The sequence below is a fragment of the Scaptodrosophila lebanonensis genome, unplaced genomic scaffold (assembly GCF_003285725.1).
Source record: "Scaptodrosophila lebanonensis strain 11010-0011.00,11010-0021.00 unplaced genomic scaffold, SlebRS2 tig00001412-arrow-pilon, whole genome shotgun sequence".
NCBI lineage: Eukaryota > Metazoa > Arthropoda > Insecta > Diptera > Drosophilidae > Scaptodrosophila > Scaptodrosophila lebanonensis.
Genome location: NW_022060739.1, coordinates 10,982,062 through 10,997,090, shown reverse-complemented (window position 1 = coordinate 10,997,090; position 15,029 = coordinate 10,982,062). Strand labels below are relative to the sequence as shown.

At 41.2% G+C, this 15,029-nt stretch overlaps 2 protein-coding genes across 2 annotated transcripts in view; one reads left to right on the top strand and one right to left on the bottom strand.

The window, feature by feature from the left end:
• LOC115631942 (fibronectin type-III domain-containing protein 3A) overlaps positions 1-5,111 on the bottom strand; it is a 63,301-nt gene extending 58,190 nt beyond the window's left edge. The window contains exon 1 of the mRNA XM_030528794.1: positions 3,875-5,111. Within this exon, the coding sequence (XP_030384654.1) occupies positions 3,875-4,802 (928 nt within the window). The 5' untranslated portion in view covers positions 4,803-5,111. The remainder of the gene's footprint in view (positions 1-3,874) is intronic.
• A 2,869-nt stretch (positions 5,112-7,980) lies between these two features.
• On the top strand, positions 7,981-8,867 carry LOC115631940. The gene is made up of 2 exons (XM_030528792.1): positions 7,981-8,691; positions 8,749-8,867. Exon 1 carries the CDS (start codon positions 8,034-8,036, stop codon positions 8,649-8,651), a length of 618 nt encoding a protein of 205 aa, XP_030384652.1. The 5' UTR covers positions 7,981-8,033; the 3' UTR covers positions 8,652-8,691; positions 8,749-8,867.
• Positions 8,868-15,029: the final 6,162 nt, after the last annotated feature.

The window sequence follows — 15,029 nt, the reverse complement described above, 5'->3', positions numbered from 1 at the left end:
GTAGAAAAGGTGGGAAATCATTAGTCAGAGCAGCAGCTACGGCTTTTAATTGATATTTCTCTCACGACTAATTGATTTAAAATGAAACATCTCCATTAGAGTTGTACTCTACAAACCCCAAACTACCTTTTAAGATTATATTGAAGCTCCACATACAAGCTGTTAAAAATTAGTTGAAATCTGCATTGCTTAGATACTCATTCGAAGCACAATTAGGAGTGTTTTGTTTACAGAATTAAAAATAGGAAATTAAGATATTCAAGAAGTATCTGGTATATCTGCTTTGATTGATCCGAAAACTGAAGCAAACTACCTTTTAGGAGTGTTTTGTTTACAGAATTAAAAATAGGAAATTAAGATATTCAAGAACTCTCTGGTATATCTGCTTTGATTGATCGCAAAAGTGAAGCAATATTTCGATAGCATGCATAAAAAAGAACAATTTATTTGACTATTTATATATACTATTCAATTGTTTGCACCTGCTTTAAGCATAACAACTGAGCTATTGAGCTTCTACAAGTATATGCAATTAATATTCATATTTAATTTTCCACCAGCCACAGTTCGGCAGCTGGTGGGGCGTACTCGTATAAAAACTTAAGAGTTATGCTGATTAAGACGTCGTTGCAGAGGCTGGGCTGGGCAGCAGGCGAAAATGAAGCCAGCCAGCCAGCCAGTTAGTCGAAATAGGAATGGCTTCATATCTAGACTAGCTGTAGTGGCGCCAACAACAATAGCAACTACTATTACGAGTAGAGGCTGGCGATAAGAATAACAGCAACAACCACTACAAGTAACTAAAATGTAAGGCAATTTCGCTAAGCATTTTGCACAGCACGGCCAGGCATGGGGAGTATGTGGTGGACGTGGACGACGTGAACGACGTGAAGAGCATGCTCAGCATTCTTATAATTATAACTCGTAGCGTAGTGCTAGGCATCCATATCAATATACGAGATGGAAGCTCCCGCTGGTTCGGCCATGGCGTAAATTCCATTAGAGACGGCCACACACACTACTCTCTCACAGCCATTTCCTTTGCAAGTTTATTCGATTAACTACAATCAGGGCCGACTGGGAAGAGGTGCGCAGGGCTGGGGCTGGGCTGGGGTTGAGGCTGGGAATGGGATGTTGGGAGCCATTTGGCAAATGAGCGAGCACTGGGGCCGGGAGTAGAAACCATTTGCACTTTTACACGTTTACACGCAAATTCGAAACCAAAAATGTCAAGTATGCTTTTCTGCAGTCTGGACAGAAGGAAAAGGTCTTTAAATTATTGGCATATCTTCCCGTAAATCATGAATTCGAGACTTGAATCGTAGTCAACGTAGAGAGGAAATGATTTCGTGATTTCGTGCGCGCATAAACGTACTATTTCTTGTAATTGTAAATATGGGCATGCTCCTGTTTCAATGAGCGAAGCACACATGTGGCAAGTTGTCAGTGCTTGGGCCACAAAACTATTAGGCAGGTTGCATGGCAAGTTGCAAGACTCTGCAGGGGGCGGGAGTCGGGGCCGAGGCAACTTGACTGCAAGTCGAGCCACATGCAAATTCAATTAGCAGGCAGCGAGTCAAACTTCTTGTCGGTTGTAGCTGAAGCTCCCGCTGTAGTTGAAATTGAATTAAATTTCCATAACAATATTTGCCTGAGTTGTGGCAGTCAAATGCTTGAAATGTTTCTATCAATGGAGTCCATTGTCTAGCCGGGGCGACAAGCCGCCTCCAGCTCGCTTCCCAATCGCTTCTGCTTCTGCCTTCTGGTGCTGATGCTGATGGTGATGCTGATGCCGCTGCTAATCTGCTTTGTCAGTTGGGGCTGCAAGTCACCGGCGCGACGTTTCGGCAGACAGCATACCAATGGGCTTCCACAATTAAGGTTAATGACATTGATAAATTGAAAATGTTGGCTATTGAGGTTTCTGGGCTGTGCAAAACTTGCTCAAATTCAATTATTTTTGCCAACACTTTTGGCCAAAACCGACACCCCGAGGCGGCATTGGCCATTTGTCAGCCGAGAACAGCAAATAACATTTTTTGTTTGCATTGTGGATAGTCGAACGGGCGGGCGTACGGGCGGACAGACTGGCCGCAGAAGATGTGGCTTGGGCTCGGCTTAAGTTGAAGTCTCGCTTGAACCTGAATTCGAAAACAACGGCAGCTAATGTGGGCGTTGGTAGAGCCATGCTAATGAGAACGGGCATGGGAATATGAGTGCGATGGCATATACTCAAATATATGTATGTATATTCTCCAGTATTTTATTTAGATAACAAATATAATGGGTGTCTCATTGAAATGCCAAACATACATTTTTTGCGATCATTAAATAAGTGTTTATTTATGAAATTTGCTTTAAATAAAGCCCAGATGTTTGTTGAAGCAACACAGCAAATGCAGCCTTATGGCAAACACAAGTAGCTAAAACGGGAGGGAACTAGTGGCGTAAAGTAACTGTTTGTCCTTCTCAAGTGCTTTTCACTGCTTGGATTAAAGCGTGCTCTGCTTGATTAATTACAAATTCTGGAGACCGCATGAACAGTAGTTTTGATAATCCCGCAAATTTCTAAGACATGGCCAATACAGTTATCCCAGTAGATAGCAAAAGTAACCACTGAGTTGCTAGAGTTTCCATTTATTATGGACACCCTTTACAAATTGTACCGCGGACCAACTGTGACCGCTCGTGTGCAAAAATAAATAAATCTATTGTGTGGGCGTTTGTTGAGGTCCATTGCTGTTGCTGTTGATGGTGTTGTTGTTGTTGTTGTCGAGGTGGTGCCAATGCCCATATTCGTCAGCATCTCTATGTTTCAAATTAGCCATACTGGCGTTAACATTGAGCGTGAACCGTTGGGCAATTCCAATTACTATACTTTAGACCCCACTACAAACATACACCAGCTCGTATTTGCATGCCCAAGACGTATTTGGGGACATGTTTGCTTTATTTTGTCGACTTAGCACAGAGCTGACGTGGGTGGGGAACCACTCAGACCTGGCCCAGATAGTACTACACAACACGTTCAAACTTTATTTAATGAGTGGCCGGCTCCGACCGCTGAGGACAGCAGCAACTGACCGAACCTGTTTCAAAGTAATGACTATGGTGGGAAGTACTAATCTTTATACATAGGTGTACTATTAATTTTGTAGCTTGCTTAGTAACCCACGTGCTCAGTGAATTTGTTAAATTGTTTATGTGAAAACCTCAGCTAGTTTCGATTCTGGGGAAAAGTCTGCTACTTTAACAGTAAACTGTTTTGACCAAATAAAATTCTGAAAATTATTCTGCTATTAGATGAATTGAAAAAGTAAGCAAACAACGGTCCACTTTATTGAGAGAATTTGTAAAAGAATGTTTCGTTTAAAAAGCTAATAAATTTTGCTAGAATTATTCCCCCTTTCTGAAATAGTTTTTATATAAACTTGAAAAAAAATTGTCATTATAAAATTATATTGAGGAGCGTTATAGAGTAATACATTTCTTTCATAATTATGGATTCAGAATTATTTGCTAATTTGTAGAACTACCCTCGTCTAATAGCCAAATGGATGTGCAATTTTTTTCACAAACAGTTTATGGGGCGGGACACAAGGGATAGCTGCTAGGATGCTGACAAGTTTTGACGGCTTAAGACCGCAGACAGTTGGCGTCTGATAGCAACTTAAAAGGGGGAGTGTTGCAGTGTGGGGGGTGGGGAGTGGTGGGTCGGGAATAGTGGGATAAATGCGGGACTATTGCGGCGACCAAAGGCTTAACAAAGTTGTGACGAATGGCGCTACTTAATGCCGCCGGAGACTGTAGTCGGGCGCTTTGAACGGATTAGGGGCACTGCAAGTAATTAGCAACAGCTGGTCGATTCACTCACCATATTCCGGAGACATGGCGCACATGGGCTGGTGGTGGTGCGCGTGCGGGTGATGGTGCGGGTGTTGCGGACAGATGCCCTCGTGGGGATGCGGCGCAATGTAATATTCCGGCGGATAGAACTCGTTCGGGTATTGAATGTAGAGTGGTCCGGGTGGCAGTGTGGCGGTTACTGGCGGTCCAATACCGTTAGTGCCATTGCTGGCACCACCATTCGAGGCACCACCGCTGCCGCTCGAAATGCTGCTAACACTGCTGGCTGAGGAAGATCCGCTGCTAGGCGATATGCCGCCACCGCCGCCACCACCGATGTGTGCATGTCCGTTCTCATGCGGTGGTGGTGCCGATGGTGGGGCATGATGCAAGGCATGCGGTGGCACGTGCTGGCCCGCAGAATGCGGTGGCGGCAACAGGTGATGGTGCTGATGCTGCATGGCCGCCATTAAGGCCAATTGCTGATGCGGATTGTGAAGCGCACATACCGGTGGCACAATCTGTGCGCCCTGCGGCGGTGTGGCGGTTTGCTGCAGCAGCGGTGGCGATGCTGGCAGCGAGGAGTTGGAGCCATCCGAGGGCGAGAGTTGCTGTGGTGCTGCATATTGTGGTGCGGCTGCTGGTGGTGCCGCCAGTGGCTGCTGTTGCTGTTGTTGTTGCTGCTGCGACTGTGCCTGTGGTACCAGCATGACAATGCCACTGGGCGATGCGTTGCTGTTCAGGCTTGTTGTAGACGATGTGGTGGAGGAGGAGCACCTACCGGTTGCATTGTTGCTATTGCTGCCGCTGCCGCTGCTGTTGCCGTTGCCTGTGTTACTGCTCGTGTTGTTGCTGTTGTTGCCGTTAATGTTGCTGTTCTTGCTGATGTTGCTAACGCTATTGTTGTTGCTGCTGCTGCTGCTCTGTTGCTCTGCAACATTCAGTCGCAGCACCATGCTATCGGCCTTCGTGTCCGCTCTTGTACTTCCTTGTTGTTGTTGCTATTGCAGTTTTTGTTGTTTCTCTGTAACTGAGTGACTGTTTGTTTTTGTAAGTCACTTGCAGTGTGCTTAGTATTTATTTGGAATGGCTAGCATCATCAGCATTGTTGCTGCAACTTTGTTGCTAGTAACTTGAAGCGAAAGTTTTGTTTACCAACAGGCAGTTGTTGTTGTTGTTGCTGCTGCTGCTGCTGCTGCTTTCGTTTCTTTGTTTGTTTGTTAGTTTATTTGTTTGTCTCTTAATTTGCAGTTGGTTTTTAATGCTCTCCTTTTTTGTTTTGTTATCTGAAAGAAAACAAAGAAATGCGGCAAATTGTGTGCCTCAAGTTAATAACAGTGCTGGAGGAGCGCCGCCACAGCCGCTGCCTCCATCGCACAACCAGCCCTTTGCGTTTTTGGTCCATTGCTAGTCGTTTGCTACTCTCGTTCAGGAATTGGAATGCGACGTCGCGCGATAAGCGACAGCCGCCCCGCCAAGGTTATCACCCATTTTCCTTTTTATATTTTATTTATGGCGCAATTTTTTGTTGTTGTCATTTTCTTAGCTTTATTGTAGGTTTATTAAATTGAGGGGTAAAATGGGTCAGTTTCTTTGATTTTCAGAGGTCGCTTTGGGGGGTTTTGGGTTAAGTTCTGCGTATTCTTATCAATACTGTGAATATTTTTCGTTTTGTTTTAGAAACAATGACAATTCCCTTGCGGTACTAATCGGCATATCCCCATGAACCTCACTCCATATCGTGGCAAAAACACCACCTCTTTATGGTGTCATTTCAACTAAAACATAGTTTATTAAATTGCTTAATTATTTTGATTGTAACCAAATTATTAACGCAGCATTTATCTAGAGATGAGATAATGCTTCAAAGCTGAGAAGCTATTAATATTTATTTTTATTTAAAATAGAATAAAATTTACTAAACTGGTTTTTAAAAATAAAAGCTCATTGTAGGTTGATTGTTCTTACATTTTTTTGCGGAATTATCATCCAACAACATCAACAAAAAGGTTCGATAATGGAATATGTAAAAAATTTCCTATGTGTAAAAACTGTTGACCAGTTTTGCATAGATTTATTGGAGAAAAAATCCAACGAAAATATGCAAATAAAATTTTATTTAAAAAAAGTAAAAATAGCATTTAATGGAAAATGAAAACTGTTTAAGAGCTACGGCTTTAAAAGCGTTATAGAAACGGAGTGCACCACAATATTAGAGTCCAACGAAATAAAAAATTAGTAAACTGCAAAATACATTTATTGTACAAAATAAAATAAAAAAAATATTTTTCAGAAAATAAATAAAAGGAAATAATTCGTACGCCTTTAAAAAGGAAATTAAAATTAAATAAGAAAACAAAACTGTGAAGTCGATGCTGCTTGAACGACAGCACCAAACGAAATAAAATATTTCCTAGAATTGGAAGGCCTTATATACTGTTTTCAGGAGCCTACTATGGTTAGCAAAGCAAAGCAACCCTGCGCATCTTTTTTGACAGCTAAAAAGCACTTTGCGACAATGCTCAACACTTGTCGTGCAGTAATTGAACTGTAGAAACTATTTTGTTAAATGAAACTGAAACTGCGGTATTAAGAAAAAGGTTTTTGTAAACTATAATCATTTTCTTTAAAGTTTTACTTCCTCTTACAACAAGGCGTCGTTTCGCAGCCTAGTAGTGTTGTTTAATTTACAAAATATATGCGCTGCTTAACAGCACTTTAGCGCACTCTTATTCAAAGGAAAACAACACTATTCATACATATGTAGCTCTATAATTCAATGGTTTGCGAAGAATTTGACATCATCGCAATCTTTCCTTCTGCTATCATTGGACCACCCAAAAAATATTTCTCCCTGCTTGCGGGGGGCCCAACATACAAGCATACATACATATGTTTTTAATGCATCACATACTACTCTGATAAATATTTGTTTAATGTAGTATTTAGAACGCTCGAGGCTAAGATCGACAGCGGGCTGACGAAAAGACTTCCGCTCCATATTTCCAGCAAATCAAAAAATGCTAAAAAACAAGCAGATGTGCCAACTAAAATTAGTTTAAAAGCGCGAACGCACCACACATATTGAGAAGATAAACAAATATGAAATAAACTCGAAAGTTGTCAGCGCATCGCGATTTCTGTTGTTGTTGTTGTTGCTATTATAATTGTTATTGTGGCTCACACTTGTAGCCAAACAATTGCAAATGATAATTTGTCAGACCACAACAACAACGATAACTACGGCAACAGCCATAAATGGCGTATTGTGTCGATTTGACAAATAATTGAAATATTTACATGCACAAAAGGTAGGCCGCACATACACACATACATACATATGTGTATGTACATACTCGTGTGTGTGTGTGTGTGTATGTTTGTACATTGAGAGATAAAAGTTGAAATGAAGTGCACGACAACGACGCTGCAATGTTAATAATAAGAATAACAAACAGCAAAATTCAAATGAAACCCTGCAAATTACAAATAAAAAGTACACAGCGTAGAGCGACCGAGTAAAGTAAGTGCACAACAACAAGAACAACAACAAAAGGCACATAAAATAAAAACGTGTCTTAATCGTTCGATTTGGAATTCCCTTTGCCGGTTTTTGCTTTCGTCACGGCGTTGCCCTTTTTCCCACCAGTTCTGGAGTTGTTCGTAAACCGGTTTGGGGGAATAATTATACAATTGAATGTGGTTTGAATAATTGCTGCCAGTATAATTTTCGGCCATTTTATATATACTTATGATATAATATTGATTTGAAAACGGAATACAAAAATTGAAACAAGCTCTAGTTCTACATACACGTTTTTATTATTATATTTGAAATAAATATGTTGGAAGAGAAGTGGAAATAAAAAAAATAGTATTTTATTGCCATTTCGGTTATCACTTAAATTAGTTTATCTCCCATGCCTCTTTAATTTTGCAATGGTCTGTGTTCTGACAATAACTATAATAATTATTGTAAGAAAAACTTTTAATCTACATCATCTTGAATGAAAGCTCCCTGAGTAAATGCAAACTTACGAAAAAATGAAAAACAGAGTTTACGGCGCGGACTGTCAGGCAAAAAATAGGAGCAAAAGTTTGTAAAACTATTCCAGTAGGCACTGAAAAATAAATCATAATAAATCTAATTTATAGCAATAGAAATCTTGTTCTTTGTATAACAAAAGATGGCATCAAAGGAGAGCACTTTCAAGATCGAAGCTGGTGCTGGTACCATTATTTTCGATACGGACGAAGTGGATCAGAATCCGGACTCACCAAATGCAACTTTGGTTCAAGAAGTTCAAAAGCTAGAGGTGGAGATCGAAGCTGATGCTGGGTCGGATAATGACGAAGTGGGTCAGAATCCGGACTCACCAAATGCAACTTTGGTTCAAGAAGTTGAAGAGCTAGAGGTGGAGATCGAAACTGATGCTAGTACGGTTACTGACGAAATGGATCAGATTCTGGACTCACCAAATGCAACTTTGGTACAAGCAGTTGAAGAGCTAGAAGTGGAGATGAAAGCTGATACCGTTATTTTGGATAGGGCCGAAGTGGATCAGTATCCGGACTCACTAACGGCATCTTTGGTTCAAGAAGTTAAAGAGCTAGAGATGGCGACACAGTCCATACGTGAGGAGATTATTGATATGGAGTCTAAGCGCAATGCTTGTATCCAGGGAATTGTGGGACTTGAGAAACTATGCAATGAGCTTGATGGGAACTTGGATACGGACCAGCTGGTCCAGACCATTCTTCAATTAATCTCTGGATTTAGCTTGGAAGATACAAAGCCCAATTAACGACTGTGATGAGACCGTATTTTCAACAAAAATGCTGCTCGTAAGAAATCTTCGTAAAAATGTAGTACACTTTTAAATTTCCAACTGTTTTTTTTAGACCCGTTGATCAATATACACATTAACCATTTGACGATTTAAAACATAACCCGAATGCTGCATTCAAAAAACAACATACATAGAACGATTAAATGGATAAATATATAAATGCATAACAAATCCAGATCGTTTTTTATTCAACCTTTTCTGGCTTGGTTCATTTAGCTTTTTTCGCCACTCAAGACTTGGCAACACTGCTCTGCCCACGCCCTTGCGCCCTGCGGCAGGTTTGTGTCTTGGCTTAAGTGTGGGAAAGAGGGCCATGGCGGAGGGGAGAGGGTCAGCGCCATTCCGCAGTGTCATGCCGTCATTGTCTGCAGCGAAATTTGATGCTTTTCGACTGCGGACTTGGACACAGTGTTGGTGTTTTTATTTAGCTGTTAATGCAGCTTTACGTTAATGGGTTTCTTTTGCCCTATGCCTCTGTCTGTCCGCATCTTTATCGCACCTTTCCTCTTGGCCGGCTTTTTCGCCGACCACGTCGTTTTTGACAGAGGTGTTGGTTGCCGATGCCGATGCCGTTGCCGTTGCCGTTGCCGTCGCATTGCATTTCAAAAGCTCCCCGTCGAGTTCAACGAACCTCTCCACAAACTTTCGATTGGGGTGCATTGACTGTAAATGTATGTACAAGTAGTATCTGTGTACCCGCATGTGTGTGTGATTGTTTTGTCCGCTGGAATTTATAAATGCAGTTGCCAAATGCCAAGCTAATGTGTTGTCGTCGTCGTTGTTATTGTTGTTGGTTTTAAGGCGCAGGCGCAGCGCTGGCAACAAGTGCCTTCATTGTTAATGGGTTGGGGCCGTTGGGCGGCAAAAGTGGAGCAGACCTTTAGGTGGCGAACTAACGCATGTTGTGACATGCTGATGACGATGATGGCGTACATTCTAATTGATTTAGTGCGTCTGCAGCAAGACAAACAACAGCAACAACAACAACAACAACAGCAGTAGCAGCAGCAGTAGCAGCAGCAGCGACAACAACAACAACAACAATAAACGCCACTGTTGTCACCACCTGTCTCAATATGTGCTCATGGCTGTCTCAAGTGTGCAGACGACAAAACGCTTAGACAGCGCTCAGCTAGACAGAGCGGCGGGCAGGTGCTGCTCTAACTGTAGGTGGACGAATGTACGGACGGATGGACGGACAGACGGACGTACCACAACAACAGACAATGACAACACGCACCTCACTGTTGCCAGCAGCGGAGGTTGTTTGTGGCAGGCACGAGACGCGGAAATCTACGCAGCTTAGCAATTGCTTTCATTTCGTTATTATTTCTCTTCTTCTTTTTCATTTTTTTTTTATACTTTTTTATTAAATGGCAGACAGCGCGACACTTTCTTAGGCCTCGCATTTGTGTCAAAAGTGTCTAGACCGACGCGACGCGATGCGACGTGGCACGGCACTCAACGCCACGCATTTGTGGCACGTTGTCGAGCACTGATGATGCCATTTGTTTATGCTACGACTCAGACGCTGTGCGTACATGTACATACATATGTATGAGGGCATGTGTGTGTGTGTGTGTGTTTGTTGTTTTAAACAAATCCAAAGTGTCACCAAACGTCAACGGCAGGCATGTACGTTGTAGCGAAATTCATGCGCAAATAATCGCCAACTTTGGCCCAAAAGCAGCGTTTCCTGGAAATGCTCGAAAATTGATAGATCATCGCTTGTTGTATTCATTTGGCTTTATTTATGGACGCGTTCTGTTGCTATATTTATTTGGGACAACAGGTAATTTGATGTGTAAGTGCGACTTTAATGTTTGTGGAGCTAATAAGTTGGCCAGACGAACGCTTTCTATATCCCAACAACATCTCTGTTTAAAATTTAAATAATTCACAGAAGTATGTTCAACTTTTCTGTACTGGCTGATTGATCATCATGTTTGTCGTATTCATTGGGCGGTTGTTATTTACTTGTGATAACATGTACGGAAATTTAAAGTACATAACTAATTTAACATGCCTGTACATGTCTTTAATTAGCGACCAAGTCTCTTTTTAAACAATTAATACTCTTCATGATCCGCCCCTTTTTTATTGGCTTTAAATTGCAATACAAGTTGATAAATATTTGAACTGAAGCTAATTACAATAGGTTAGAGTTCTTAATTTAAAAATAAGAAGTTTCTTTTTCTAAGCAAACAATCATTTATTTTAAGTGAGTCTTCAAACTTTCCTAAATGCCTTATCACAAGCACTATATGAAACATTCCCAGTTTTGTGGGTCAACTAAAATAATTTACGTCCACGCAGCTATTGTCTAAGTCGGCAAGGTACTAATAGGTGCATGTGGCATGGCATGAGAAATATGTAGAATGCGTGCAAGTCGCGCCAACGGGCTATTGCAGCGCAATAACGAATCGTTGCGTACTCTTCACGAATATGGGCTGTTATTGTTATTGGCCTGCTTTCGCTAGAATGCGTTGATGTTTCGTTGCCAATGCAAATGCATTTGAGGCAAGCAGATAAACGTGCCACTTGACAGCTTACTCATAAAATTTACATTGTTGCCATATTAAATGAATGTTTTATTTCAATCAGCCGAACTGGCCATTTGGGCCACTCAACGTGCCCAACCAAACACTTTCCCATTCAAAAAAAGAAAAAACAACGAAAAAAAAAAAAACAAATAAAATATAATGCATATACGCGAAAAGGTAAACAATGAGGAATGTGTGTTTTCCTCGATTTTCATATTTGCAGCCTGGCCTCAACAGCAAATGGCTTACTTTGTGTGCAGGCCAGGCCGCAATAGTTCGCCACAACAGCAGCAGCGGCAGCGGCGCAGCAATTTTTCTAACGGTAATTTCTAACATTTACCCAGTTACCGTTAATAGACAACTTGGCCAAGTTAGCGAATGGAGTGAATAGTGGCTCGTCGTCGTCGTCTTGCAGAAGTTGCCATGCAACGGCCAAGGCGTGCAAAAATGTTGGCAAAAGCAACAAAATAAAATGAAGAAAAAAAAAGAAAATAAAAGAAAAAGAAAAACTGCAGAGTCGTTGTCGATGTTGATGCCGATGTCGATGTGGATGTGAATGTGGAAGACGATGTGGCAGTGGCGGCCATTTCACAGCTTTCTTTGCGAGTCTCGCTCGAATGCGTCGCAGAAGACGCGACTTAGCTGGAAATTGCTGGCAAGGCTGCGCGCCCGCTCAGGTGCTGCGTTGCGCTGCATACCAAAGCCAACGTCGACTGCGATGTCGACAGCAGCGCACAGTGGGCTCAATATGAAGTATTGTGGGTATTAAATTAAATAAATTGAAGGCAATATAATCCATAGATTCGAAGAATCCATTGTACGATCACGATCTGATATATATTACATATTTCTATGTGGCCTTATTGTTAATCATAAACAAATCCCTAGAATTGGACGATTTTGTGTGCAATTTTCCCCCGGAAAGTTCGATTCTTCACATATATTTTCCTAATGATCGACAAATTTAAAAGCGCTCTTTAAAGTCAAAGAAATGAATGCAATTATAGTGATAGGAGTTCTACTGTAAATGTATTGCTAGCTAGTTGAGAGATATTTAAGAAATATCTGTAAAATGTAAAATGCTTTGTACCTTCAATGAATAGCTACTTATTTATTTTCATAACTATATAATATAAAACCCACAAAGTGAATCCTGCACTGCCTAGCATATACACATGTATATGTTACAGGAATGCAAATCGTCCTCCATCCATCTGCCTATCTGTGTGTTTTAGTTCCGAATACAAATACTGAGCTTTTCGGAAATTCAATAAAATTCTGTGCAAATTATTTATCTTTCTGAAGAACCTTTAGAGGAATGTAAATCGTGATATCCATTTCTCCGTCCATCTGCCCAAATACAAATACTGAGCTCTTTCAATAAAATTGTGTGTAAATTGTTTGTCTTTTTGAAGATAAAAACCTTTATACGAATGGCATCGAAATAATTAAAATGTGCGCTCAACCACTGTGCGTTTGTTCCCATTTTGTGGGCAAGTGTGTGTGTGTGCGAGTGTGTAAATATGTGCGCACGTGTGTGTGTGCGTTGCAGTCAATGTGCCCATTTCACTCTGCCACGCCCTCAACTGGCCGTCAGCCCATCCACGTACAGCTCAATGACTGGTTATTGGTTCCGTTTAAATGGTTTTTGGCTGACGATGTGCGTTTATATATCGTTTTTTTTCTTTTTTCGGTCTCGATAATAATTTGTGGTTTAACAACACCAACAGCAGAAAAAATCTTCAGTCAGTTAGTCAGACAAACAGGCAGTCAGTCAGTCAGTCGTTCAGTCAGTCAGTCGTTCAGTCAGGCAGTCAGTTACATGCAACATGTTGCCACATTCACTAGTCAAGTTAATTGCATAAGCCCCAAACCAGCCGCATGCCTCAATAATTTCCTCATGTAGTGTGCAGTTGTCGTCGCCTTTGTTGTTGTTGTTGCTGTTTTGATTGTAGCTGCTCTTGTTGCTGCTATTATTATTATTTTGTGTTGCGTTTTGTGTTGTCTTCGGTTGACGCTTTTCCACAATTTTCCATACACATGTAGGAAAAGCGGCAGCAATAGCTGAATAAATAAAAAATTGCGCATACGTACTGTTGGTGCCCGAAAGCCAAACGTTGCAGCCTCTGCTGCCGCTGCACTTAATTACTGTGGCAACCGTGGCAGCAACTTATGTTAATTATTTTGGCTCGGCGGCATTTCTGGTTATTGTTTGCTGCCTCATGCTGCACCAAGCCGCTTGCATAAGGTTACAATGCAGCGCCTAATTGCAAACGATTGCATAACACATCACAATCAACAGACAACAACAGCTATGTGGGTGGTGGTGCCACTACTGTAGTTGTTGTTGTTATTGTTGTTATTGCTATCAGGAAGAAGACAAATTGATTCTTCCAATCCAGCCAGTTGCGACTCATATAATGGATTTCCCCCAATTGTTCATAATTAACAATTTTTTTGTTTGTTCAAATATTTGTTATTTATTGAGCAATTGTCTGATTAAATTAATTGTTTATTAATTATTTTTGTATCCAGAGGCCATGACGAGTTATTAATATGTATATAGTATATATATATCGTTTTTGAATTTGCGTTGAAAATAATTAAAGCACTTAATTATTAAGATAGAATTGAAAAATGAAATAAAATAAATGAAATGTTTGCTGATGGATTAAAGCAATTATTTTATCAATTCGAAATTAATCAGCTTAAGATTTATGGATAATTCCATTATTCATATAACAAATATTAGTATTCTTATTATTTCACTTCTATCTGTGCCTGTATTTTCGTTATATTTTCTGATGTTCAAGCAATGTTTTGTTCAAAAAGCACGCCCCAAACGTTTTCAAATGAAATTTAAAGTCGCTCCTTTTGTTTATTTTCCGATCCGCTTTAATATCATGGGACTTCTCCGAATAGCTTCTATTGTGTTGTATTCTAGTTGATGGTGGTCTGAACTCTTACTCGCATTACATTTTAAATTAATACCTGTAGTTTATAAAACACACTCACACACACACACCACGTGCGCGGTCTCTAATTAAAAAAACGTGACAACTATATGTTTAACAGTGCGAATTACACGCCCAGGCAAGCAAACACACACACACACATCAGCAGCACACACACTCCTGGACACACACACACACACACACACAAACACGCACACAGCACTGTGTGCTCTTAAATATGCAAAATAGAGAAGAAGCTGGTTCTGGAAGTGGAACTGCATTTCAGTTTATTTGCCCAACACGCACATGTGGAAGTGGATATGGCTGCGGTTTTCAATTTTCCCGATAACTAACTAACACACACACACATACACACGCACACACTAACATATACTTAGTGTGTTGGCTCGCCTGGTTAGCTGGGCGGCAATTGGAGGCGTGGCCAGGGTGTTTTCAAAACCACATAAATGACTAAATGAGTGCCCTTGGTGAGCGACATACAAATGTGGCAGCAAACAGAAAGCTATGCGGGTGCCGAGCTAGGGGCGTATGAATGTATCTGTCTGGCTGTGGGCGTGGCAGCGACAACGGCTGCCGCATTATGACAATGCCCGACAGCAGCAGTGCAGAGCAAAAGGGCAGCAGTGGAAAGGGCAAAAGGGTGTTTGTAATGACTTTTTCTTGCATGCGGGCGAATAAATTTTCACGTTTAATCAGAAATCAATTTCTTGTCAGCAGTAGAGACAAGAGACTGGGAGAGTGGGAGGGGGGAGGGGGAGGCAGTAGGCGGTGGCAAGAGAGTGGAGGGAAGGGTGAAAAATATGGCATGTTCTATC